The sequence below is a fragment of the Erinaceus europaeus genome, chromosome 2, assembly GCF_950295315.1.
Source record: "Erinaceus europaeus chromosome 2, mEriEur2.1, whole genome shotgun sequence".
NCBI classification, from domain to species: Eukaryota; Metazoa; Chordata; class Mammalia; order Eulipotyphla; family Erinaceidae; genus Erinaceus; species Erinaceus europaeus.
Genome location: NC_080163.1, coordinates 34578865 through 34606416, shown reverse-complemented (window position 1 = coordinate 34606416; position 27552 = coordinate 34578865). Strand labels below are relative to the sequence as shown.

The following is a 27552-nucleotide window of genomic DNA, read 5'->3' as shown; positions in this document are numbered from 1 at the left end:
GCCACTGCCTGGCCCATCGGTGTCTTTTCTAATGAATGGCATTCTTAGAGGTATAAAGTAGTATCTCTTTTTTATTTGAATTTCCCTGATCATCAGTGACTTTGAGCATTTGTTCTTAATGCCTGTTGGCCCTTTGACTCTCTTCTTTGGAGAAGATTCTGCACATGTCCTGCTCCTATTTTTTTCAGTGGGTTTGTTTTTTTATTGAGTTTGGTGAGCTCTTTGTGTATTTTGTTTACAAGTCCTTTGTGTGATATAGACACATAGTGGCTTTCTCCCACTTTGTAGGAAGTATCTGTTTCAATGATGGTTCCTTTTGCTGTATAGAAGCATTTAAATCTTTTACTACAAAGGCCAGTAAGACTTCCATATTTTGCTATCCATTTTTTTTCTCCCCTTGGCATTCTCTATTAGATATTGGTTTTAGGCATATTAAGAACCTCATAGACAGTGCAGTACCTCTGGAGACCCATAGCCACCCCCCTATTTTTTTATTGACACCAGGGTTATTGCCGGGGCTCAGTGCTGGCACTACAAATCTACCATTTCTGGTGGCTATTTTTGTTTTTCCTTTATATTTATATTTGATAGGACAGGTAGAACTTGAGATGTCTGGGGGAGGTAAAGAGATGGAGAGAACAGACCTGCTTCACCTCTTATAAAGGTTTTCCCCTGCAAGCAGGAAACGAGCTCAAACCCGAGTCCTTGAGTATAGTAGTGTATGGTGTACCACCACCCAGCCCAGCCCCCAAGAAAACCCTTTCTAAACCCAGCAGTGTATATAATCAACATATCATCGCATGTAAACAAACTACTGTAACTAACCACATCATATGACAGAATTAATCAGCTTGCTATTATAGCCATCCCTTGGGAATGTCTGTCTTCCTTCCTTCCTCCCTTCCTTCCTTCCTTCCTTCCTTTCTTTCTTTCTTTCTTTCTTTCTTTCTTTTTCCATGATGCTTAGCTTCTGTCACTCAAACTAGATGCAATCAAGGGACCAAAATTTACTAGACATTCCAATGATTGTTTCCCACCCCCACAAATAACTTATTCAAATTACCCAGGGTAACATAGAACCTACCTATAAGCCAGTGGTTCACGAACTTTAATGTGCATCTCCTGGTGGACATATTAAACCACATAGTCTAAGGGCCGGCACTTGAGATGATGCATTATGCAGCATGAAGACTGGTATTGGTCTCACCCATGTGTGATACCACTGAGCAGCCTCCCTGGTACAGCTTGCTTGCCTGCCTCTTGATTTCTCCCTTTTTCTTTTCCTGTCTTACCTTTCTCCTTTCTCTCTTTTTCTCTCTCCCTGCCTCCCCCCCCTTGTCTCTGGGAGAAAGAGAGGAAAGACACTACAGCACCATCGATGGAGCTCCCCATTGATGTTTCTGTGTGGTGCTGGAGCTTGAACCCAGCATTTAATTACTCTGCCAGGTAAGCTATACCCTGCCCATTCTCAGAGATACAAATTCAATTAGATTAATAAGATTTTAAAAAAATGTTTGTTATCTTTATTTGTTGGGTAGAGGCAGCCAGAATTTGAGAGGGGGAGGGTAGAGGGTGAGAGACACACACCTGCAGCCCTGATTCACCACTCGCCAAGCTCTCCCCTTGGAGGTTGGAACTGAGGGATTCAACCTGGGTACTTGTGCATTGTAACATGTGCACTCAACCAGGTGCACCACCATCCGGCCCCGATTAGTAAGTTTACGTAGCTCTGTTCAAATTGGGTATTTTTCTCCCAAGAGTTGTGAAGGTTGGCCCAACCATGTGTCTTCATTCCTTGGTTGTTGTCTTACAGTATTTTATGCTCTATGAAGACAAAGTTGTTTTGACTTGTGACAGAGCTTTATATGCTTTGGAGTGCACGTGCACATAGACACCCCCACTTACAACACTGATGTCCTCTGACTTAAGAACAGGAAATTTTAAACTTAGCCTGTGATCTGGGAAGTGGCACAGTGGATGAAGCACTGAAATTTCTTTCTTTCTTTCTTCCTTTCCTTTTTTTCTTCTTTTTTTCTTTTTCTTTTGCCTCTGGGGCTGTGTGCCTGCACTACAAATCCACTGCTTTTTTTTTTATTTCTGTTGTTTTTATTATTGTTGGATAGGACAGAGAGATGGAGAGAGGAGAGGAAGATAGAGATGGGGAAAGAAAGACTTGTGCTTTGTACAAATACACTCGCTTAACTTGGCACACTACCACCCGGCCCCTAGCACTGAAATTTCAAGCATGAGGTTCTGAGTTCAGTCCCTGGCATTGCATGTGTCAGAATTCTTTCTTTCCCTCTCTCCCCCATAAACAAACTCAAAACAATTCAATCAAGAATCTTAAAATTCTGTGGTTTCTTGACACAAGCTAGCTCTCTTTTGGTTTTTAAAACTTGTTTGTCATTAAGTGTCTTAATTTAAAAAGGACAGCCACTTTTTCACTGGAGAGGCATTTTATGGGTGTGTGGTTAGATGATTAATCTTAGCTCAAAAGAGTGAGGCCTCAATAGCCCTGTTTCTAGTATATGAAAGCACTATTCTGGCCATTGCTTTAAAATTCCTGGCTCATGCATTAGATAAGGAAAATAAAGTAAAATTTGTAAATGGTGGAAGTAATACTGTATGCATTCATACAGTTGTCTTTTAAGTAAATGGAAAAAAAAAAGTTACATCTGCTTATGTAGTTACCACTTCCATCTCTCCATTCATTTGTGTAGCTCCAGATTCTCTGGTATTGTTTCCTCATTTATGAGGTCTTTAATTTTTTATTTTTACAGAGCAATTTACTGGTGATTAATACATTCAGTTTTTCTATACGTGGAAAACATTCTGCCTCTAACAATTTGACTATGATAGTCTTTGGTTGGTTTCTTTATATTTCTTGTGTTTAAACATTGTTAAGCTTATTGAATATGTGAATTTGTAGCTTTCATCAAATATGGAAGACTTCTTAACATTTTTAAAAGTTTTGCTTCTTCCTCACCCTCACCCCCACAGTTAATTCAGTTACACTCTTGTATAGCTACATGAAGTTTCTTGTTTGTTTGTTTTGCCTCCTGGATTATGGCTAGGACTCAGTGCATGCACTATGAATCCACTGCTTCTGGAGGGTGTTTTTTCCCTTTGTTGCCCTTGTTTATCATTGTTGTTGTTATTGTTGTCAGATAGGACAGAGAAATTGAGAGAGGAGAGGAAGACAGAGAGGGAGAGAAAGATAGATACCTGCAGACCTGCTTCATCACCTGTGAAGCGACCCTCCTGCAGCTGGGGAGCCGAGGGCTCAAACCAGGATCCTTACGTTGGTCCCTGCACTTCGGGTCATGTGCACATAACCCGCAGCACCCCAGCTCAGCCCCTGCTACATGGAGTTCTATAACTTACCAGTGCTCTCTTAGGATTTTTCTTTTTCTCTGTATGATTTATTTTTAACAATTTGTATTGTGCTTTCAGGTTTATTAATCTTTGCCATATCTGCTGTGGTATTCATCTCATCCAGTGTATTATACATTTCAAATATTCTCAAATAGTGTTATTTTCATCTCTGGGAGTTTTATTTTTATAATATTTTACTTATTTATTTATTAAATAGAGATAGAGAGAAACTGAATGGAAAGGGGAAATAGAGAGCAAGAGAGAAAACTAAATACTTGCAGCTCTGCTTCACCATTTGTGAAGCCTTCACTCTTGCAGTTGGGGACCGGGGGCTTGAACCTGGGTCCCTGTGCATAGTAACATGTCTTCTCAACCATATGTGTCACCACTCAGCCCCTTTCCTTTTTTAATTTGTGTATGCGTGGGGTGGTGGGGAGAGAGAAAAGGTGCCAGCCAGAACACCTCTCACATTTTATGTGATCAACCCTAGGGTCTCACATATGCTAGCCATGTGCTGAACCTCTGAGATACCTCTGATGCACATCACCACTCAACTCCCTCTCTGGCTTGATTTCTATTCTATATTTTTATTTTCATTTTCATGGGAGATAGAGAGCACTGTTCAGTTGTGGCATGTGGTATGAACTTGGGACCTCTGGATGGCTAGGCATTCAAATCCAGTGCTCTAATAGCTGTCTCTCCAGCCCCATCCTATTCTTTGCAGGGGGCTGGGAGGGGTTGCACCAAAGCACCTCTCCACCATCCATACACCTGTTTTTTTGTTCTTGATGATGTCCATGTTGCTGCTGCATAATGGCAGAATCAAACCCAGGGTCTCAGGAACAAACAGCGTGCACTCTACCTCTCAGTCACCTCCTGGGTCTGTCCTCCCCAGTCTTTGTAAAAATGTTCTTGTGTGTTTAATCTTTGCTGTATCTTCCTGAAAATGAGGCATATGTTTTTTAAAAATTCATAATTTTTACTAATTCTGTTAATGAATTGGTTTTGATTAATTTATCTCCTTGCTATTTTATTTTTATTTTCTTTTGCCACCTTGGTTATCACTGGGCCTTGCCTCAGTGCCTGCACAATCCCATTGTTTCCAGCAGACTTTTTCTTTTTCGTTAGAGTAAAAGACAAAGAGAGAAACCACAAAACTGCTTCACTGTTTTTGAGTGAGAAAGGAAGGAGAGAGACCAGAGCAGTGCTCAGCTCTGGCTTATAGTGGTGCCAGGGGTTGGGGAGCCTCAGTATACCAGCTGGCACTCTTGCTTCTTCATGTAGTTAATTTTTCTCCAATACATGGTCCAAGATTTTCTGAATTTTCTAATAAATCCACTGTGAATACGAGACTTTCTACTCTAACTGGTGGGAATATGAAATCTTCTTTTTTGAGTTTGGGGTAATGTTTCCTTTAGCCCAGGCTCTTTATAGACTTCAAAGTTACTGACATTTTGGCCCACACAATTCCTTATTCTGGGAAATTGTTCTGTGCTTCCTAGGATATATAGCAGCATCTTTGGCTTCTAGTCACTTGATACTAGTAGTAACCTTCTCCCCACCCCCAAAAGAGTGATTTTTGTCAACCCAAAATGTCCTCAGATAAAGGCAGATGTTTTATGGGGAGGGAACCATAATCAGTCCTGTGCTATACTACTACTATAGAACTTTGAGACGGCTCTGTCTCTCACTGCAGGCATTTCTTCATGTGCTTGTAATGATCAGTTCTCAACTAAAGACTCAAAGGAGACCCTTCTGTAACAGGTTTCCAGAGTGTGAACTCTCTGTGTACTGTTTACTCATACTATACAAAGTCTAGCCACATTGTACTTCCCCCAGATTGCCGGCTCCTTAACTCAAGATGCCGCCATAGTAAGGTGTGATGATTCACTTCATTGGTTTACCCTTTCTCAGGTATCTTTTGCTTCCTGATGTCTTAATCTCTTGAAAAAAGTTGCACATAATTGATTTTTACTTGTCTTAGTATGTGTAGTAGCCCACTCATTAATATTATTATTTATTATTATTATAATATCTTTGACCTAAAGCTCAAATTCCAACAGTTTGTTCTTTACTTTGTGGGGGATGTCTTAAGTATCTCTGACTACTAACTACACCTCTAAAACATAAGAGTGGCTGGTCTTTGAGGCCTCCTAGGGTTTACTTCCCACTTCTGGAGTAAGTATGAGTTACCAAGTACTTCAGGGTACCTGTCACCTCTTATTCATTATCTTGTTCATGCTATCCAGTCAGAGAGATAGCATTTGTAGTTTGGCAGTCCAGATGTTTTCAGATTATGAATGAGCCAAAATAGCCCTAAGGCAAAATTGTGAATTAAATTGTCCTACATGCATGCAAACCGTTTCTGATTTGTTTATGTTACCAGAGCACTGTTCTGTGTTGGCTTATGATAGTATTGGGGATTGAATCTGGCATCTCTAAGCCTCAGGCATGAAGGTCTGTTACATAAACTACTATGCTATCTCCTTAGCTTCTGGTTTTCTTTTTATTTGAAATTAAAGTGAATGTAGTCATCAGGTCAATACCTGAACTGATTAAGTCATTCCCAACAACTTTATGTCTAAGACTGCAACCATGGGTTAAACCAGAACTAAAATTTGGTTAACTAAGTAACTGTTACTCATTTTTTAGGATCTAGCTGTTTTTTGTGTATATAACAACAGTCATCTTCACTCCCACATGCTTTAAATATTTTTGGTTGTATTAGTCCTTGCTGTTATTTGCCCCTTTGAAACCTGTATTTCTTGTATTTACTATCTTATTCTGAGGAATAGGACAAAATTTCTGGGGTTTCCACTTGATTTTTTTTTTTTAAAAGATCTTATTTATTTATGAGAAAGATAGGAGGAGAGAGAGAACCAGACATCACTCTGGCACATGTGCTGCCGGGGATCGAACTCGGGACCTCATGCTTGAGAGTCCAAAGCTTTATCACTGTGCCACCTCCTGCACCACAGTCCACTTGATTTTTTTATGTTATTATTTTATTTCTTGTTTTGTCTTTTTTTAGACAAAAACTTTTACCATTTAAGTCATGGTCCCATTATGTTATTAGTATATTCTATTTATAAACTTGGGGAGTAAAGAGAAACAGAAGCTCAACTGAAATCATTCTCTTCCATCAGTTATGTGTAGATGGTCTGGTCTAAGAAGGTATTACTTTCCTACCTGTATATTTAATGTTTTTCTTTTTTTTAAATATATTTTTATTTATTTTAATGAGAGAGCTATAGAGAGAAAGATAGAGAAACCACAGCACTACTCAGCTCTGGCTTATGGTGGGGATTGAACCTGAGACCTTAAAGCCTCAGGCATGAAAGTCTTTTGCATAACCATTATGCTGTTTCCCCATCCCCATGTAACCTGTTTCCATTTTACTAACTTGGGTTTTCTTAACAGCATTGGAGGATATATGACTCTTAGAACTTGGACTGCTTCACTTCTGTGATTTTTGTAACTTTCTGATTTTTTTTTTTTTTTAGCATAGCAGATCACAAGTCCAGCTAGATACCTGAAGGGCACATAGATTACAATTTCTGATAGGGCTGTGACAGGGCCCTGTTTATTGCAGAAAAGAATATGGTATGAGAAGGATCATTGTAGCAGTCTTTGAAAATGTAGTTTCCATATGACTGATCCATCTGCTACTTTTGAAAAGATTGGAGACCTTTCTTAATCTGTGTACTCTAAAACAAACAAAAAATCTAACTGCTGTTTGGAAGGTGGTGCCATTGAACATAGAACATTGGATTTACAAGTGTGAGAGCTCAGTCTCCACACCATCACATGTACCAGAGTGATGCTCTAGCTTGCTCTCTCATTCACATTCTCTGTGTTGCTAATAAGTAAGCCTTTTAAAAAACAGCATATTTTTCATGATCATTTTAGTAAGGATTTAGCAGAAATATATGTTCAGTCCATCATGGGTGATTGGCGGCTGTAATTGTTGGAATCAAGTTTTTTTTTACCCTCTTGGTTATTCTATGTTGTCTTATTAGCCTATTGCAGCAAGAGTTGTTGTGTCCTTTCCTTCTGTCATCTGATTATTCTCTTGGCCAGTTGCATATCAATGTGGGGGGGGCAGTATTTAGAAGCAATTTAGGATTGTATAAAGGCATCATAAGAGGATGAGAGGCATTTTACATTAAGAATTTCAACATGGTTATAATCACCAAGCACCAAAATTATGTGTGAGTAGTAAAGCACTTCTTCCTGTCAGAAATGTGGACTGCTTCAGCATTCTTTTGCTGTTGCTACTGTTTGCTGGTTACACTATTTAAAAATCCTAGGAATTAAAAAAAAAAACAAACTGGGGGCTAGGCGTTGGCGCATAATGACAGAAAAAACAATAACAACAACAACGATAAACAGCAAGGGCAACAAAAAGGGAATAAAAATGGCCTCCAGGAGCGGTGGATTCATAGTGCAGGCACTGAGTCCCAGAGATAACCCTGGAGGCAAAACAAACAAACAAAAAAAAAAACCTGGTTTTTGGTAGAGACAAAGAGAAATTGAGATTGAGGGATGATATAGAGAGTGAGAGAGACAGACACCTGCAGCATTGCTTCACTTACGAAGCTTCCTCCCTACATGTAGGGACCAGGAGCTTGAACTAGGGTCCTTGTGCACTGCAATAAGTGCATTCAACCAAATGCACCACCACTTGGCCCAGGATATTTTTTTTTCATAGACAGGGGGCCAGGTCATACCTGGTTAAATACATGTTACCATGTACAAGGACCTGGATTCGAAGCTCCCCAGAAGCTTCATGAGCATTGAAGCAAGTACTGCCAAATGTCTCTTTTTTTTCTCTCTCCCTCTCTTGTCTCCTCTTCCTGCAGTTTGCCTGCCCTATCAAATAAAGGAATAAATAAGTAAATAAGATTGCCAGAAGCAGTGGATTTGTCCTATACGTACTGAACCCCAACAAAAACCCTGGTAGCAAATAATAATGATAATTACTAATAATAATCTGAATGAGGGATTAAAGACTTGCCTTTTTCACAGTGAACAATAAGTAGGCTGTTCCATTGAACATCTTTTGTGTTCTGTGGTAGATTAGTATTAACATCACTTCAGTTTGCTTAGAAATAATTTTTAGAAAGTTATATATATATATATATATATATATATATATATATATATATATATATATATATATATATATTAACCTTTATTTAATTATTGGATTTAAACAACCAGAAATTGAGATGGGGGAGATAGAAAGGGTGAGAGGCAGAGAGACACCTGCAGCACTGTTTCACCACTTGTGAAGCTTTCCCCGTCCAGGTGGGCACTAGGGGCTTGAACATGGGTCCATGGGCATTGTAATATGTGCGCTCAACCAGGTATGCCACCACTCAGCCCCCCCTAGAAAATTATATTTTAAGAGGAGTATTGGCAAATGAGGTTATTTCCAGGGGTGATCAGTCAGGACCTGGAACCTATAGGCGCTTGCAACTGTAGCATGGAGAAAAAACAACACTTTTTTTTTTATTTCTTTATTGGAAGGTTAGTGGTTTACAGCCAACAGTAAAGTACAATAGTTTGTACATGCATAACATTTTTTTTTTTTAACCAGAGCACTGCTTAGCTCTGGCTTATGGTGGTGTGGGGAATTGAACCTGGGACTTTAGAGCCTCAGGTTCCAAAAAGTCCATGAGAGTCTCTTTCACAGCCATTATGCTGTCTACCTCTGCCCCATGCATAACATCCACACCTAACAGTACAGAATAAAATAAATGTTTATATGAAACAATGAAGTTTTAATTTGTCATTGAGTAGAGTCCATACAGAAAAGAACTTCATGAGTTGAGAGAACTCTTCTCTGCCTTTTTAAAAGTTTCTTAAATGTTTATGAATCTTCCCCACATTTAAGTTATGAATTGTTTGCTTATTTAGAAATTTGGGGTGTCATATTTTCAAAGTACATTTGAAAAATAACAAAGTATTTTCTGTTCTACAGGATTTAAATACTATTTATTCTTATCTTCATGGCATGGAAATATTATCAAACCTCAGGGAGCACCAACTTAGGTAAGTGTGATGCTGTAAATTTAAGGCATGTGCTATGGAATTACTCAAAGAATTTGCACTGCAGAGGCCAAATTAGTTAGGGATTTTTATAAGATAAGTATAGGAATCTCCACTCATCTCAGTTTTTCTCTTACTCATGGGAGCTTGACAGACTCTTTATATCTGATTTGAAATTTCATATTCAATAAAAATAGAAGTTATAAAATTATCTTCGTTACAGTATTTTGAGGATTAAATAAGAATAAGTACCTAAAGCAAAGCATAGTGTTCAGTGTGCATTAACTAGTAGAAATAAACTTTTTAGTTGTTCATACTGATATTTGTTTCAAGTGTTTTAAGAGGGATACAATATGGTCTAAGTGGAAATAGAAACATCCCTGATTTGGTCGTAGCTCCCATGGAAGAGACTCATGAATTTCCCACATTTTCCTATTCTGTAAATGAGTTTTCTCTCCTCCTTTTGGTCATTGTGACACACATACACATACACACACGCGCGCGTGCGCACGCACACACACACACACACACACACTGTATATATTCAGTATATATTCAGTTCTTATGAGATCGACTGATCACAGTGTGAATGTATTTGTAAAAGCACCGGAGTGTTGTGGAGCAGTACCTTTTTTTTTTTTTTTGGAACTAATATTGTAAATGCATAATAATTTAATTACTATATATTTTCCATGGTTAAAGCATTGAAGACTCAAGCATGAGTTCCCAAGTCTGATACCCTACAGTTCATGTACTAGAGTGACACTCTGGTTCTCTCTCTCTCTCTCTCTCTCTCTCTCTCTCTTTCTCTTTATCCTCTGACCTCTCATTAATTAATACATAATTTTTTAAAGTAAAAATAAAGTTTTTTCCTTCTCAGGCCAACTTATCCATATTTTATAGGTTTCTAGTTATGAATTAGATTGCTAAAATGCGTTTGTTTAACATTTATAATTTTGTTTTATGTATGTATTTCAGGTAAAAGGTAAAAACTTTTTATTCCTTTTTGTTGCCCTTGTTTGTCATTGTTGGATAGGACAGAGAGAAATCGAGAGAGGAGAGGAAGACAGAGGGAAGGAGAGAAAGATAGACACCTGCACACCTGATTCACCGCTTGTAAAGTGACTCCCCTGCAGGTGGGGAGCCAGGGGTTCAAACCAGGATCCTTAACGCTCGTCCTTGTGCTTTGCGCCATGTGCGCCTAACCCACTACACTACCCCCAGCCCCCAAGATAAAAAGATTAGTAATCCGAAAAACATCTGTAATGCAGGTATATTTATATATTCAATAGATTTTATTAAAATATTATCTTTATGTATTGGATAGAAACAGTCAGAAATTGAGAGGGGAAAGGGAGATAGAGAGGAAGAGAGACACCTACAGCTCTGCTTCACCACTTGCAAAGCTTTCCCCCTGCAAGTGGGAACCAGGGGCTCAAACTGAAGTCCTTGTGCATTGTAATATACGTACTCAATCAGATGTTCTGCCCTCTGGCCCTATTCAATAGATTTTTTAAAATTACTGCCCAGTTTATTATTGACATCCAGTGCCTACACAGCAGATACACTGCTTTCAGCAGCTGTCCTCTCTCCTCCCCCCTTTTTCTTTTTTCTTCTTTCATTTCATAAGATAAAAATTGAAAGGGGAGAGAGAAAGGGGTACAACTACAGCACTGTTTCACTGCTCATGAAGCTTCCCCTTTGCAGGTGGTGAGCTGGGGGCTTGAACCTGGGCCCTTGCACATGGTGCTGCTGTGCTCAGCTGAGTGTGCCACTGCCTAGCCCATAGTCAATAGATACTGTGTATGTGTGCCTCTGCTAGTAACTGTGTTCACAGATGGATTCTTGGGGAATCAAGCAATTGTATATATTTCTCATTATCTATATATAAAAAAACACTATTAGAGTGAATTGATATAGAATGTAAGGTTTCTTGTCACTTGTTAAGTGTTTTTTTGAAATTTTTGCATTTAATGTATGCATATATGTGTATTCATATTAAATTCATGTAGTTTAGTGAAAATTTAGTGGTAAATCTGATCATTTCTGTTCAGGTAACTGTTGGGTTGTTGGAAAAGTCATGGTATATTTATGCATAGAAAAATAGGGGACTGGGCTGTAGCACACCAGGTGAAACACAAGGATCTGGGTTCAAGCACCCGGCTCCCGACCTACAGGGGGGTTCACTTCACAAGCAGTGAAGCAGGTCTGTGGGTGTCTATCTTTCTCTCTCCCTGTCTTCCCCTCCTCTTTCAATTGTCTCTGTCCTATCCAACAACAAAAAAAGATGGCCTCGGGGAGCAGTGAATTCATAGTGTAGTCACCAGACCCCAACAATGACTCTAAAATTAAAAAGAAAACCCAGAAAAATAGGGGGCTATGCTGTGGCACACCCAGTTAAGTGCACATACTACCAAGCCTGAGCACCCACGTTAGAACTCTTACTCCCCACCTGCTGGGGATCCACTTCACCAGCAGTGAAGCAGGGCTGCAGGTGTTTGTCTTTCTTTCTCTCTTTCTCTCAATTTCTCTGCCCTATCTAATAAAAAAATATATATATATATATATATATATATATATATATATATATTAGGAAAAAGTGGCTGCTAGGAACAGTGGATTCACAGTGCTAGCACTGAGCCTCAGGAATAACCCTGGAGGCAAAAAGAAAAGAAAGAAAACCAGAAAAATAAGTTGTGACTTCTCTGACAACCCAACGTGACAACTTTTTTATCAACAAAATGAAGATAATATTAACTTTCTTCTTAATATCTTAGATTAATGTCCGCAAGAGCTCGCTATGAGAGATATGATGGCAATCAAATTCTTTTTTGGTAAGTATTTCCATATTTAGCTTAAATGAATTGTTATTTATTTTTCAAAGCCAGGCCCTCGCACCTGTGTGATTCATTACTCCAGTTCCCTTTTCCATTTAGAAAGGCAAAGGGAGGGAGATACACATCATGTAGCACCAGAGTATCTCCCATTCCATAGCATTTCCCATGTGTGCTGGGGATTGAGCCTGAGTCACGCATATAGCAAGGTGCAGACCCTGCCCAGTGAGCTACCTCTCTGGCCCTTATGGATTAATTTCTTTACTCTCTCTCTCTCTTCCTTTGTTCTTTCTTTCCTTCCTCTCTTCTTCCTCCTATCCTTCCTCTTCCTCTTCATCCTCTTCTTTTTTTGGCACTAGGGCTGTTCTAGACCTTCATGCCTGTTCTATGCCACTGCTCTCAGAGGACGTTGTCTCGTTTATCCAGATAGAGTGTGACAAAGGGGGAGAGAGAAATAAAGGAGAGAAACACCACGGCATTGCTGCATCACTCATGAAGCTTCACCTTTGAATGCTACTCTCATGTGGTGGACTTGTACCCAAGTCCTTGGTCATGGTTCCCAAATTAGTTGCTTTAATTTTTATGTCTTTACTTTAAATATGAATTTTATTGACTCTGAAGCATTTTCTGTAAAGCATGTTAAATATTCATGAGCTATAAAAAATACAGAGAGAACACAAAAGGTTTATAGTACCTTATAGTTAACCAGGTACAGAGTATGCCATCACTCCAGATTCTTCAAGTGGACTCACTTGTACAAATTTTTAATGTTTTAACTTCAGTAGTTGTTTGAACCTCATATAGAATCTTTCGATTAAACTGTTTTTTACTTTGCAAATGTCCAAGGTTCTTCATGTACTAGCAATCATTCTTTTTCTTTGCTTTGGAGTATACATTTGTGTTAAAATAGATATCTTCATTGTTTTTAGATTTTTGTTCTCACAAATAATAGTTTTTGTGAACATTTTGTCAATTTCTTTGTTCATCTTACTCATTCCCACTGGACATATTTGGGGGATAGAAATATTAAAATGAATGTGGTCAAATTTAGGTATTTGTTGGATTTATGTATATTTTAATAGCTTCATTCATTTGTTGAACTATTTCTTTAAGATTAAATGTTTTCAGCTTTACTTGGTATCCATTGATGTAATTGATTCCTAATTGAGTGTATTGTGTTGGTAGGGGTAAGAAAGTTAATTAAAATGTTTTTGCATATGTAAGTGCTCTCAAGGAACAGTGCTATGTAGATCACTGGAATAAAATTGAGAATCCAGAAGTATATGCTTATACTTTGAATAGTTTTTTTAATGGTAAATAACATAATATCTGGTCAGTGTGTATGTAACATAATTGGGAATTAAAAAGGAACCACCAGTAAGCATTTTTGATGATAGTACTAAAATATTTCAGTGGTATATTAAGCATATTTTTATGCAGATAAGTACATTGTGACTTTTCCAACTACCCAATATGTGCAAGGAATTAACCTAGACCCTTATACCATTAACAAAAATTAATAGACTTAAAAAGATAGGCAGATAGCAACAAGACAAAGTTATAGAGGACAGATTGGTCATTGCTAGAGTAGGGAGTGAACAAATGTATGTAGAATCTTAAGAAACAAAACAGCCTCATAGATAGAAAAGGATAGGGGTTGCGTCTCTGTGGGGCAATCTGTTGGGAGTAGCGCAGCGGGTTAAGTGCAGGTGGTGCAAAGCACAAGGACAGGCATAAGGATCCTGGTTTGAGTCCCTGTCTCCCCACCTGCAGGGGAGTCACTTCACATGTAGTGAAGCAGGTCTGTGGGTGTCTATCTTTCTCTCCCCCTCTCTGTCTTCCCCTCCTCTCTCCATTTCTTTCTGTCCTATCCAACAATGACAACATCAATAACAACTACAACAATAAAACAACAAGGGCAACAAAAGGGAATAAATAAATAAATAAATATTTAAAAATAATAATAAAAAAAAATGAAAGAAAAGGTTAGGTGATTACCAGGACTGTGGGGTAGGGAATGGAAAGGTTGAGTTAAATAGGTCAAAAAATAGAAGTCTTCAGCTATAAAATATATGTCATAGGAATGTAATATATAGTTGTTATAATTTTTCATTTTTTAATTACATTTTTCCTACAAGGATTTTGATTGGTGCTCTGTACTTGCATTATTCCGCCACTTGCAGTGGATCCTTTTTATTTAGTTAGTTTTAAAGAGAGAATGAGAGAGGGAAGGAGATATACCACTCCACTACTGTTTATGAAGCTTCCTCTTCTCATGGTGTTTCCAAAATATGGTGGCCAAGGGCTAAACCTGAATCCTTTTGCATGATAAAGTGTGCATTTTACTGGGTGAGCTATCTCCTGGCCCCCATGTAGAGGCTATAATTACTACTAGTATGTATATTTCACAGCTTTAAAGATATTTTTTTGCTCTTGTTGCCACCAGGGTTATCGCTGGGGCTCATGTCTATACATTTAGTCTACTAGTCCTGATAGTCATTTTTCCTTTTTTTTTTAATAGGACAGAAATTGAGAGGTGGGAGGGGAGGTAGAGAGGGAGACAGACACCTGCAGTACTACTTTACCACTCCTGAATCTTCTTCTTTTTTTGAATATTTATTTATTCCTTTTTCTTGCCCTTGTTGTTTTGTTGTTGTAGTTATTATTGTTGTTTTATTGATGTCATTGCTGTTGGATAGGATAGAGAGAAATGGAGAGAGGAGGGGAAGACAAAGAGGGGGAGAGAAAGACACCTGTAGACCGTCACCACCTGTGCAGGTGGGGAGCCGGAGACTCGAACTGGGATTCTTACGCCAGCCATGTGCACTTAACCCTCTGCGCTACCACCTGACACCCGCTCCTGAATCTTCTTTGCAGGTGGGAACTGGGAACTTGACTCTGGTATAGTAGATTTTTTTAAATCCACTCTCATCAAATATTATGAGGGGCCACAAATATAAAGAATGCAGAATTAATAACATAGTAGCTAGGTAGTTAATAAGCATGTACTATAGAATAGAAGCCCATCTCTTTTTTTTTAAATTTTTTATTGGGTAATTAATGTTTTACATTCAACAGTAAGTACAATAGTTTGTACATACATAACATTCCCCAGTTTCCCATATAACAGTACAACCCTACTAGGTCCTCTGTCATCCTTCTTGGACCTGATTCTCCCCCACCCATGCACTCCAGAGTCTTACTTTGGTGCAATACAACAATTCTGTCGTTTTTGACGGGTTAGGTTGTTTTCTCCGGGCTGGCTTCACGGGCGGGTAACAGACGACCAGGGACTCATAGTTGAGCTGTAGGCAGTATCTCTTTATTCATGCAGGACGCAGCACAATCTAAGCCGAGCTGAGCTAAACTAAAGGTAAAGTACTCTAAAACTCACAATGCTGTCTTTATATATACTTGACAAGTAGGGTGGAAACAGGGTGTGACATAGAGAGGGTGGAGAGAAAAGTGACTGGTGACAATCAGAGTGTGACAAGGAGGGGGGGTGGAGCAAAAACATATCATGAAACAGTGGGGATTGAACCAATGCCCTGGAGGGAGGTGCTTGTTAACAGCGGTTATATAAATAGAATGAAGTGGTTATGTAAATAGAATAGTGTTAAGCAGGGGGGATTTAAACCAAATGAAACAGAAGGGGTCTCATGCATACCAACAATTCCCCCTTTCTTTTTAACTAATGGCCATTGTGGGGTGAACAGAAACGTATATCGTACAGGCGTTTTCAAAAGAACTGGCATAAGACATGGAAAACAAAATAGGCGAACAGCAATAACCAGTGTGATGCCAAGGGGAGCTTTTCTTGCCTCAAAGGGCAAGGCCTAGCAGGCGAAAGGGCATTTCTTGCCTCTGGGAACGCTTCATGCCTCTGGGGGCATCTCTTGCCTCAAAGGGCGTTTCCTGCCTCTGGGACAGAGCCTGCAGGCGAGGGAACATGGTCTATAAAGTCTCAAGGCAATTGGCTGAAGTTAGTCTTTCAGAAACACAGCAGCGTGTACCAGTAAGTCCGATGGAGGTGTCAGTCCAAAGTAGCTGACCACAGAAGAAAATGTCAGAGGATGAAACGCTGCACGTCTGTCTCGATGGGGAATGTCGGCCACCAGAATTCTGCTTTTCTGTAGAGAGTGAGCTTTGGAGTCTGTGAATCTGTTTCTTCAGGTCGTGCCAGGTCTCATCATTGGTTTCCGGGGGCGATGTCAGAGAACAGGATCCAAATGGATTTCCAGGAATTCTATTTGAGTAGATGCTTTTTCATGTGAAGACTTTGACAGCTGAAATTCACTTACTTGTCAAAACTTGTAGCAGATTAGAAGTTTACTATAATTGATAACTCCATTATAATTGGAAGTCCTTTCTAGTATGATTTTAAGGTTGTTTAAACAGTTTAAACTCAATAAAATGTGGAAAGGTAAACAGAAGAAACACAATTAAAAGCCTCAGGCATGAGAATAATTAACATAATCATTGCACTATCTGCCCCACCCATAACTCATACAGTTTTCAGGATTAAACGTTTCAGAATCATGTCAAGACGTAAAAGAGAAATCAAAGGAGGGAAAAAACAATTTTTGGATTGTTTCTGGATGTCTCTAGAAATCATGGCTGCGTCCAGCATTTTTTTTTTTAAGTCAATGTCAAACAAAAATTCAGTCATTCAAATCATTCTCTTATGAAACGCAACTTGAACCAGATTATCAAGATCTCACCATGTAGGATTAAGAATCCCCGGAGGGCGACCTAGTCCAAAAAGGTCCTCGAAATTCCATTTAGGGTGTTTCTGACTGTTCCTGCTGGATTGCTTCAGGCACCCATTTTTAAAAGCGTCTTCCCATCGAAGAAAGAATCCAATCAGGAGAGTAGAACTAACCACGTGTCTCCATACTTGGGAACTGCCAGGGTACTCGAGAATGCTCCTCAAACTAGAGTAGTCCTTCTCCACGGGAAACATTCGAGAAGAAGTCCAGAAAGCCCCAGGGGAAATCCCCATGCATATCCCAAGGTCTACGATCACGGTCATAAAGAACGAAATTATGGCCTGGAGCGAAATGTAGTCCTTTTCCTCAGGAAACATGAGAGAGGGAATCCAGAAAGTCCAAGGAGAAATCTCCGTGCATCTCCCAAGCTCTATGATCCCGGTCATAAGAAACCAAAGTTCCCGGTCAGGGAACCGAAATGTGGCCCAGAGTAAAATGTTCCAGAGACAGACTAACTGTCTCATGATGAAACAATAGAGGCTTTGGCAAACCTCTTCATAAGTAGAAAGACAACCCATGGTGGATGGGTAGCCAAGTTTACTTATCTGGACGATGGGTGGGTAGGGTCCCACGTTGATGCCGGTCCATGTTTCAGGGCTTATTTCAGTCCCTGTTCAGGCGCCATATGTCGTTTTTGACGGGTTAGGTTGTTTTCTCCGGGCTGGCTTCACGGGCGGGTAACAGACGACCAGGGACTCATAGTTGAGCTGTAGGCAGTATCTCTTTATTCATGCAGGACGCAGCACAATCTAAGCCGAGCTGAGCTAAACTAAAGGTAAAGTACTCTAAAACTCACAATGCTGTCTTTATATATACTTGACAAGTAGGGTGGAAACAGGGTGTGACATAGAGAGGGTGGAGAGAAAAGTGACTGGTGACAATCAGAGTGTGACAAGGAGGGGGGGTGGAGCAAAAACATATCATGAAACAGTGGGGATTGAACCAATGCCCTGGAGGGAGGTGCTTGTTAACAGCGGTTATATAAATAGAATGAAGTGGTTATGTAAATAGAATAGTGTTAAGCAGGGGGGATTTAAACCAAATGAAACAGAAGGGGTCTCATGCATACCAACACAATTCCAGTTCAGGTTCTACTTGTGTTTTCTCTTCTGATCCTGTTTTTCAACTTCTGCCTGAGAGTGAGATCATTCCATATTCATCCTTCTGTTTCTGACTTATTTCACTCAACATGATTTTTTCAAGGTCCATCCAAGATCGGCTGAAAATGGTGAAGTCACCATTTTTTACAGCTGAGTAGTATTCCATTGTGTATATATACCACAACTTGCTCAGCCACTCATCAGTTGTTGGACACTTGGGTTGCTTCCAGGTTTTGGCTATTACAAATTGTGCTGCCAAGAACATATGTGTACACAGATCTTTTTGGATGAGTGTGTTGAGTTCCTTAGGATATATCCCCACGAGTGAAATTGCAGGATCATAGGGTAGGTCCATTTCTAACCTTCTGAGAGTTCTCCAGACTGTTCTCCACAGAGGTTGGGCCAATTTACATTCCCACCAGCAGTGTAGGAGGGTTCCTTTGACCCCACACCCTCTCCAGCATTTGCTGCTGTTACCTTTTCTGATGTATGACATTCTCACAGGAGTGAAGTGTGGTATCTCATTGTTGTCTTTATTTGCATTTCTCTGACAATCAGAGAATTGGAGCATTTTTTTCATGTGTTTCTCGGCCTTTTGGATCTCTTCTGTGGTGAATATTCTGTCCATGTCCTCCCCCCATTTTTGGATGGGGTTATTTGTTGTCTTGTTGAGTTTGGCAAGCTCTTTATATATGTTGGTTATTAAACTTTTGTCTGATGTATGGCATGTAAAGATCTCCCATTCTGTGAGGGGTCACTTGGTTTGGGTAGTGGTTTCTTTAGCTGTGCACAGAGGCTTTTTAATTTGATGTAGTCCCATAGGTTTATACTTGCCTTAGTCTTCTTTGTAATTGGATTTGTTTCATTGAAGATGTCTTTTAAATGTATGTGGAAAAGCATCATGCTTTTTATATTATCCTCTAAGTATTTGATAGTTTGTGGCCTAACATCCAAGTCCTTGATCAACTTGGAATTTGTTTTTTATTTCATGAAATATAGTGGTTCAATTTCATTTTTCTGCATGTTTCAACCCATTTTTTCCAACACCATTTGTTGAAGAGACTCACCTTTCCCCATTTAATAGTCTGGGCACCTTTGTCAAAGATTAGATGTCCATAGGTGTGAAGCCCATTTCTTAATTAGTGATTGTATTTTCCATGGGGACATCGTATGTATAAAATTGAAGGCTGCAGGCAAAATTTCTAGTTAATGTTGCTTAATGATTTATAATACTGTCAGAATATATTTCATGTTGAATATATATACATCTGGGTGCATATATTTATTTTCTCATTTATTACTCTTTACACAGTTCAGAAACTATTGCCAGATGTTGGTATATTCTGCTTTCAGGATCTGTGCTTATGAAAGACTCCATGGTTTTGCCTCCTTGCAGGTATGTTTCTATTTGTTATGTACTGGGTTGTTGTTTTCGACAGGTTATGTTGTTTTCAATGGGCTGGCTTCACGGGCGGGTAACAGACGACCAGGGACTCATGGTTGAGCTGTAGGCAGTATCTCTTTATTCATATAGGACGCAGCACAATCTAAGCCGAGCTGAGCTAAACTAAAGGTACTGTAAAACTCACAATGCTGTCTTTATATATACTTGCGAAGTAGGGTGGAAACTGGATGTGACATAGAGAGGGTGGAGAGAAAAGTGACTGGTGAAAATCAGAGTGTGACAAAGAGGGGGCAGAGCAGGGGAGAATCCTATCACTGAACCACAAATGCCCTGGAGGGAGGGTGGAACTTGTTAACAGTGGTTATGTAAATAGAATGAAGTGGTTATGTAAATAGAATAGTGTTAAGCAGGGGGGATTTAAACCAAATGAAACAGAAAGGGTCTCATGCATACCAACACTGGGTTGTCAGAAAAGACGTGGTGTATTTTTTACATTAAAAAATACATTTACATTAAAAAATACACCACGTCTTTTCTGACAACCCAATAGTGTATCTGACATGCAAAGTTAATGTTATATTTCTTTTATATTAAATTGTGCTATGTAGGATTTGTGTTTTCTCTCACTAGATGATACATTTTATAAATTTCTTTGTTGCTATTGTAAGTACTTGGCTAGAATCACCTGATATTTCTGAGGATGTAATCTTTTACACTATTATGTAGTATCTTGATCCAATTTGATATTAATTTTACATGAAATTCTGTTTGACTGATCTGATGTTTTTGGAATTTACTGCTGTGTTTATAGATAAAATATTAAGTCAGGAAATTGGTTTTAGATTAAGGCAAATTGATTTTACCACCTTTTTTTTATTGTCACTAGGATTAGGACATAGTGCCAGCATGATTTACTCCTAGAGGCCTGTTGTTTTTAGATAGACTGTGAAAGACAGTGAGAGAGAGACATTGTAGCAATGCTGCACCGCCCATGAAACTCTCCATCCCAGGGGCACTCCTGTATGGTTGACAAGGGGCTCAAACCTGGTTATATGTACTTAGTAATATTTGCATTCTGTCAGGTGAGCCACCTCCTAGCCCCAGATAAGAGAACTTAGTCTGTTATCAGTTAATATTTTGAAGGATCAAAGTGTGATTTGATAATTATAAAAGTAATTTTTTCATGACTTTTTTCCAGTAATGTTGAAAAGAAGTCTTTAAGTCAGACTTCCAATTGTAATTAAATTATTCTAGAACTTGTTAGTTGTAGTCTGGTAGATAGATAGTAGAAAGGTTCACTGTGTTGCCATGGCCCATAGCTGGTAGGAAGGGAACTGCCTATCCGGAGTAGTCAGCAGAAGAACCCTCTATTCCCAACTGGGGTGTATACTGGGTATAGTGTCTCCCTTTCTCTTATACACCCATCACCCACAGAGCTAAGAAGATTTTCTTATAGCAGTATCCTTCCTTTTAGCAGCTTCTGTTGATAAAACTTTAACATTTGTAGTTGAGGGGCAATAAATAACTGGCACAGTCTACTTCCTTGGTTAATGACTTTGTTATGAACACTTCTAAATACATTTGAACTTCCCTCTAATAGCCCGGTCCTCACCTGGTAAGATACAGATATTCTTCATACAAATGAGGAGGTTTGTCAGCTTTGGGTAAGGAGATGTACAATCCCAGCAAATAGTTAGATTCTTCTATTATGTTGCCTGTCTCAGTGCTTCTGACTTCCATTAACTTATATATACATAATATGGGAGGAAGGGAAGGAGAAAACAGCTAACACATATATAAATATAGGGGGTAGATACCGTAATGGTTTCTTCTTCTAGCGTTTGCCCTTCTCCCGTAATGGTAATGCAAAGAGACTCTCATGCCTGAGGCTCCAAAGTCTGGGTTCAATCCCCCAAACCACCGTAAACCAGATCTTTTTTTTTTTCCAGGGAGATGAGTATTTATTGAAGCAAAGCAGAAAAATACACACATAAACATGTGTAGGCTCTCAAGAGTAAGTGAGAGAGACCCAGAGTTCCCTGGTCCTCCTAGAAAAGTGGGTTCCAGGACAGTGAAGTGTATCTTTTTTTTCCTGTTCTTTTTTATTATTATTATTTATTTAAGAAAGGAGACATTAACAAAATCATAGGATGGTGTGGGGGTACAACTCCACACAATTCCCACCACCTTACAGTGCTCTGGTTTTTTTAAAAAATACAGACAGGCACTCAGCAAGCAAATAAAAACTGAAAAAATACTATAGTCCTTGTTTCTGTAATTGGTCACAGAACTGTAATTGTTATCTCTGTCCTTCTAATCATTGCTCATTCCAAGACTGTAAAGAATCCTCTGTGTTTTCTTGTTGGAGTATAAATTACATTCCATAAAATTCAACCATGTTAAGCTTTCACTTAGTAAGTGTGATAGGTAAGCCAGTTGTAGAAGTTCTGTTTGAAAAAAAAATTCCCTCATGCCCTTTGTAGCCGGATCTGCTTTTTGTCTATCTCTGCTTTTCTTTTTTTTCTTTTATTTTAATGAAATAGAAAGCTACATACAGTGAGGGGAGGTGGACTGTTTAATTCTGTTAATTCTGTTTAATTCCAGAGGACTGTTTAATTCTGGCTTAACTCTGGTTTATGGTGGTACTGGGGATTGATATATTTCCACTTCTAAAAATATCTTAGCACATCTGAGCAAATCGATTTTTAAAAATACTTATTTACATGAAAGAACTGGAGTTATTTTATGTCTGTGATGCTTTCCCTTAAACTCAGTACCTAGTATGTGTAGGTCCTGTGCTCTGCACCTATGCCACCTCTTTAGCCACAGCACATCCTTTTTTAAAATTGCTAAGTTCCTTTTCATTCTATGAAGATACCACATTCTATGTGCCCTTCAAAAGGCAAGAGAAAAAATTGAAAATGTTCATTGCTTTAGTTTTATATTCTTTTTATTAAGCATACTACAAAGACAGTTGTGTGCTTTATTTTCTAGATATCCAAGGGCAGAATTATTGAGTTGCATGACTAGTGTATATTTAACCTTTTTTTTGGCTCCAGGGTTATTACTAGGGGCTCAGTGCCTGCACTATGAATCCACTGCTCTTGGAGGCCATTTTTTTCCCCTTTGGTTGCCCTTATTGTTGTTATTGTTGGATAGGACAGAGAGAAATTGAGAGAGGAGGGGAAGATATGTCGGGGTCCTCACAAGGACCCCACTTCTCAATCCCACCAAGTCGGCTGACCCACTCTGATGTGCACCAGAGGAGGGGGCTAAAGAGGTCAAATCAAAGGCAGCAAGGGTGAATATACTGGGAGTCTTTCCCTGTGGATCATGGCAAGAGACCAAGCTATGGATCACCCCAAGACGCTATTTGCCTATGAATAGTGCATTTATTGTATGGCAAGCAAGGGTTTTTATAGGTTGGGGTAAGGGGAAGAACAGGGCAGCTATAGTCTATCCTTATATGGTCAGGAATGTTAAGGGATACCTTATATAGTCAAGACAGCAGAGGATAGAGAAATGGTGAGGGTCTTCCCTGTGACCATTGGGTAAGTGGTCAAGCTAGTTTGGAGAATGAGGAAGTGAAACTGCCAACTAGCGTGGGGGGGGGGGTTGGTGGGGGGGGGAGGTATGTGTCTGGTGGGTTCCTGCAGGAGGGAGACTCATAGGGGGACTGGGACTTGTTAGGCAGGTTCCATCCTGTTCAACCCATAGAGACGAAAAGCCCCTGGGAGACTGATGGAAGGCCTGTGCCTCCCAGGCATCCAGGGGTCTCCCCCTGGATGGTCCGCGCCATGCTTGACCTCGGCTTATGCAAGGTCCCACAAAGACAGAGAGGGGAGAGAAAGACAGACAGACACTGCAGACCTGCTTCACCACCCATGAAGCGACTCCCCTGCAGGTGGGGAGCCAGGGGCTTGGACCAGGATCCTTAAAGCCAGTCCCCGCGCTTTTTGCTCCCTTCTGCGCCCTGTATCTAACCTTTTAAAATGAATTACATATTTGAAAATATTTACTTATTTACTACTGAGAGAGAACCAGAGCTTCACTTTGTCATAATGCAGTATTAGGGATCAAACTCAAGAACCCATGCATTTAAGTCTTGTTCTCTATCACTGCGTTACTCTATGCTGCACTGTATGCTTAATTTTTGAGGAAAAAGTCATACTTAGGACTATCAGTATATAATGGATTTATTTGTCTGCCTCTTCTCACTTATGAGAGATAATTTTGATTATTACCATCATACCATATAAAGTATCTAGACTTTGTTCTCTGTTACTCCAAGAATTTTAGTTTTGCATTTTGCATTTAGATCTGTGATCCACTTTTTAATTTTTTTCAATCTTTATTTGAGAGGTGAGAGGGAAATGCATCACATTACTACCCTGTCACCACAGAGTTCCCCTAGTGCCGTTCATGAAGTTCCCTGTGGTACCAGAGCTTGATCACAGGGCCTCATGCACAAGGTTTGTGCTCCACTGTGTGACCTATCTCCTGATCCTTTGTTGAATTTTTTGAAATGTGTGTGGCCTGCATATATATATTACATGTAGATATCTACTTGTTTAATTCCACTTTTTGAAAGAAAAAAAAAAACTACCCTTGTATTGAGAGGGGGATATTTATTTCTGGATTTTTCTGTTCTACCCAGTAGATCTAGTTGACTGTTCTTACCAATACCACTGTCTTAAATAATGGTAGCTTTATGGGGAGTCTTGAAGATGCATAGTGCCAGCCTTGTAGTTTTCATTCATTATTCTGAATCTCTTGTTTCTCCATGAAAACTTTAGATAATTTTTAAAATATCAACGGGATAACTTTTGGAATTTTGATGGGGATTATTGGAATCTGAAAATTTAATTAGGAAGAACTGCTATCTTGACAATCCTGAGTTGTCTCTCATACATGGACATAGAATTTTTCTCAGATGGGGAAGATAGCATTAATGGTTACATAAATAAACTTTCATGCCTGAGGCTCTCAGGCCCCAGGTTCAATCCCTAGTATGCACCATAAGCCATAGCAGAAAGAAAAAGGAAGATTTTTTTTTCTGACTTACTTAATTCTTTGATAATTCTCACAGAATTATGTGATTTTTTTGTCAGAACATGTACATATATTATTAAGTTTTCCCTGTGCAGCTTCAGTTTTTGATATGCTAGTAAAAATGGCATCATGGCTCTTTTTTTTTTTTATTGGATAGGACAGAGAGAAATTAAGAGAGATGGGGTAGAAAGGGAGAGAGAAAGACATCTGCAGACCTGCTTCACTGCTCATGAAGCTTCCTGCCTGCAGATGGAAGAGAAGGGCTCTAACCCTGGTCCTTGTACATGGTAATATGTATGTTTAACCAGGTGTAGCACTGCCCAGCCCCCATCATCATGTCTTCATAGGGTACTAGGGAATGAACTGAGGGCCTTCCAGCATATGCAATAAATCATAAAGTAGGAATAGAACAGATGAAAGTTGTGGCCTTATATTGGAAAAGAGCTAGGAAGTCTATTTTAGGTATGTTCCTAGGAGCCTATGTCTTAGTAATCTTTGCTTGAGCTTGATAGCTAACATGGGGATGGACTAAAAATAATGTCTGGGAAGATAGTTTCAGAGTTGAGAATAGAGCTAGGAAGTAGGATTAGGGTAGAGAGCTGCTTGCAAACTTAAATATATATATATAACTATTTACCACATTGATCTAACCCGGAGCCCATATCTGTTCATATTTAGCACAGTATCCTGTGCAACATCCGAATCCCTGCCATACTGTTTGTTCTAAGGCTTAATAAGGGGTATCAATAATGCTGATGCTCTGTTGGAAGAGATTAAAAGAGGGGCAGAGGGTACATAGCATAATGGTTATACAAAGAGACTCTCATGCCTGAGGTTTCAAAGTCCCAGGTTCAATCCTCCACACCACCATAAGTCAGAGTTAAATAGTACTCTGGTAAAAAAAAAAAAAAGTTAAAAGATGAAACAATCTATTTTACTTCCTTGTGTATAGTTAGTTGAATAGATAAGAGTGGTTGAGGGAACTGAAGTAGGGTAGGAGAGGAGGGTGTCTAGGCCTAATTAATAAATATGACTAGAGAATGTATGATGCCATCTTTAAACCATTTATTTATTTATTTACTCATGAGAATGATAGGAGAGAGAGAGAAAACCAGACATCACTCTGGTACATGTGCTGCTGGGCACTGAACTTGGGACCTCATGTTTGAGAATCCAATGCTTTATCCACTGTGTCACCTGTGGACCACTCTTTAGACCATTCTACTACTCTACTGGTACTCTATCAGGCATGTTAGGTCTAAATCTAATCATGAAGGGCTATTAAGCGCTTTTACATTGAGGTATATAATTGCCTCTTACGTAGGCAATTATATACACGTATACTGAGTAATCTTTGCTCTACCTAGCCTCTATCTAGTATCTCTAATTTTGTTAGAAAATATGCCAACTAAAATGGAACTAAGTAGTCCTGTGTGTTGGAAAAGATGTCACCAAATCAGTGGAGTTGGGAGGTTGACATCTGAGGCTTGTGTCTCTGGAGACCATCCACTGTAACAAGTCAGTGGCAGCACAACTTGGCATGGTGGCACTGGTAGCATTGATTTAGTTAACATCAATAGGCAGTATAACAAGGTAAGGGGTAAGAGAGAAGACACATCAAGAAATATAAGCAAAGTCCCAGAGGCTCAAGTTCTAGGAGAAATAGTATTTTAAACAGAATGAGAAAGATTCCTTTTAGTCTTAGAGTTTAAAATCACAATCGTTAATTATATATATAACTAGGTTAGCTGGGAACTTGTTTGTCTCTGGAAATCCAGTGGTTACCATAATATACTTAACCTTACTACGCATTATGCCGTTCAAGGCATTTCTTTCAAAGTTTTATTTTTTCCTGTATAGAACACAATTGGCTTTCCTTAAATTGCACACCATACTCAAGGTTCCAGGTTTGAGTCCTCACCTACAGGAGGGAGAAGCTTCACAAGTGGTAACGTAGGCTTCAGGTGTCTCTCTCTCTTGCCATGTGTCTCTGTCTTTATCATCAAAAATAAAGGGGGGGGGAATGACCTCTAGGGACAGTGGACTCATTGTCGTTTAGACAAAGGGCCTCATTGATAACCCTGGTGGCAAAAAATGAAAGCAGTTGGTTTTCATATATTCTGTAAGTTTGACATATTCTCAGTTAAATTCATTTATTTATTGTTTCAAAGAGTTTTATTTTATTGGTGATTTAATATTGCTTTACAAACTATGAGATAATGGCTTCCACACTGTTCCCACTACCATAGTTCTGGGTCCCCCATTCCCTCCATTAGAGACTGCTGAAGCCTTACAAGGTCACAGATAGGGATTGACTATTATTTCTATAACTATCTATATTTATATATATATTTACCCTTTTTCTTTTTTTATTATCTTTATTTATTGGATAGAGACAGGGAGAAACTGGGGGGGCGGGGGGAGACAGAGGAAGAAAGAGAGAAACCTGCAGTCCTGCTTCACCACTCATGAAGCTTTCCCCTTGCAGGTGGGAAGTAGGGGCTTGAACCTGAGTCCTTGTGCATTATAATATGTGCTCTCAACCAGGTGAGCCATGACCCAGCCCATATTTGCTCATTTTTTTTTCTATGGTCCTTCCTGTTCTTCCTTTCTAAGTCACACCTACACTTATTACTACTTCTACATATCTTTTTTTTTTTTTCTCTTCTCTCTCTGGGTCCTAATGGAATTGGAGCTTGTATCTTTCTGGTCATCTTCCTCTCGTATTTCTCCCCTGTTAGTGTGCAAAAAGTGGGAGTTTTGTCTTCTCCACAGGACATTGACATTGGCAGGTTGGTCCATACCCCCAGCCTGTTTCTATCTTTTCCTAGTAGGGTAGGGCTCTGGAGAGGTTAGATTCTTTTCCATTTTTTCCATTCCATTTTTTCCATTCTTTCCATTCTTTTTTTTTTGCCTTTTTACATTAACTAGACTGTCTAGTTGGTTGGTAGTGGTGAGAATAG

At 39.3% G+C, this 27552-nt stretch overlaps 1 protein-coding gene across 8 annotated transcripts in view; it reads left to right on the top strand.

The window, feature by feature from the left end:
- The window catches only part of RAPGEF6 (Rap guanine nucleotide exchange factor 6), a 207433-nt gene that overhangs the window by 18688 nt on the left and 161193 nt on the right, over positions 1 to 27552 (top strand). For 5 of the 8 annotated variants that reach the window (XM_060177648.1, XM_060177634.1, XM_060177664.1 and 2 more), the window contains exons 2-4: positions 9362 to 9432; positions 12207 to 12263; positions 19445 to 19528. In XM_060177648.1, the coding sequence (XP_060033631.1) occupies positions 9362 to 9432; positions 12207 to 12263; positions 19445 to 19528 (212 nt within the window). Of the gene's footprint in view, positions 1 to 9361; positions 9433 to 12206; positions 12264 to 15041; positions 15141 to 19444; positions 19529 to 27552 lie in introns of those variants that run through there. The other 3 variants (XM_060177659.1, XM_060177643.1, XM_060177662.1) reach the window with 3 other exon arrangements.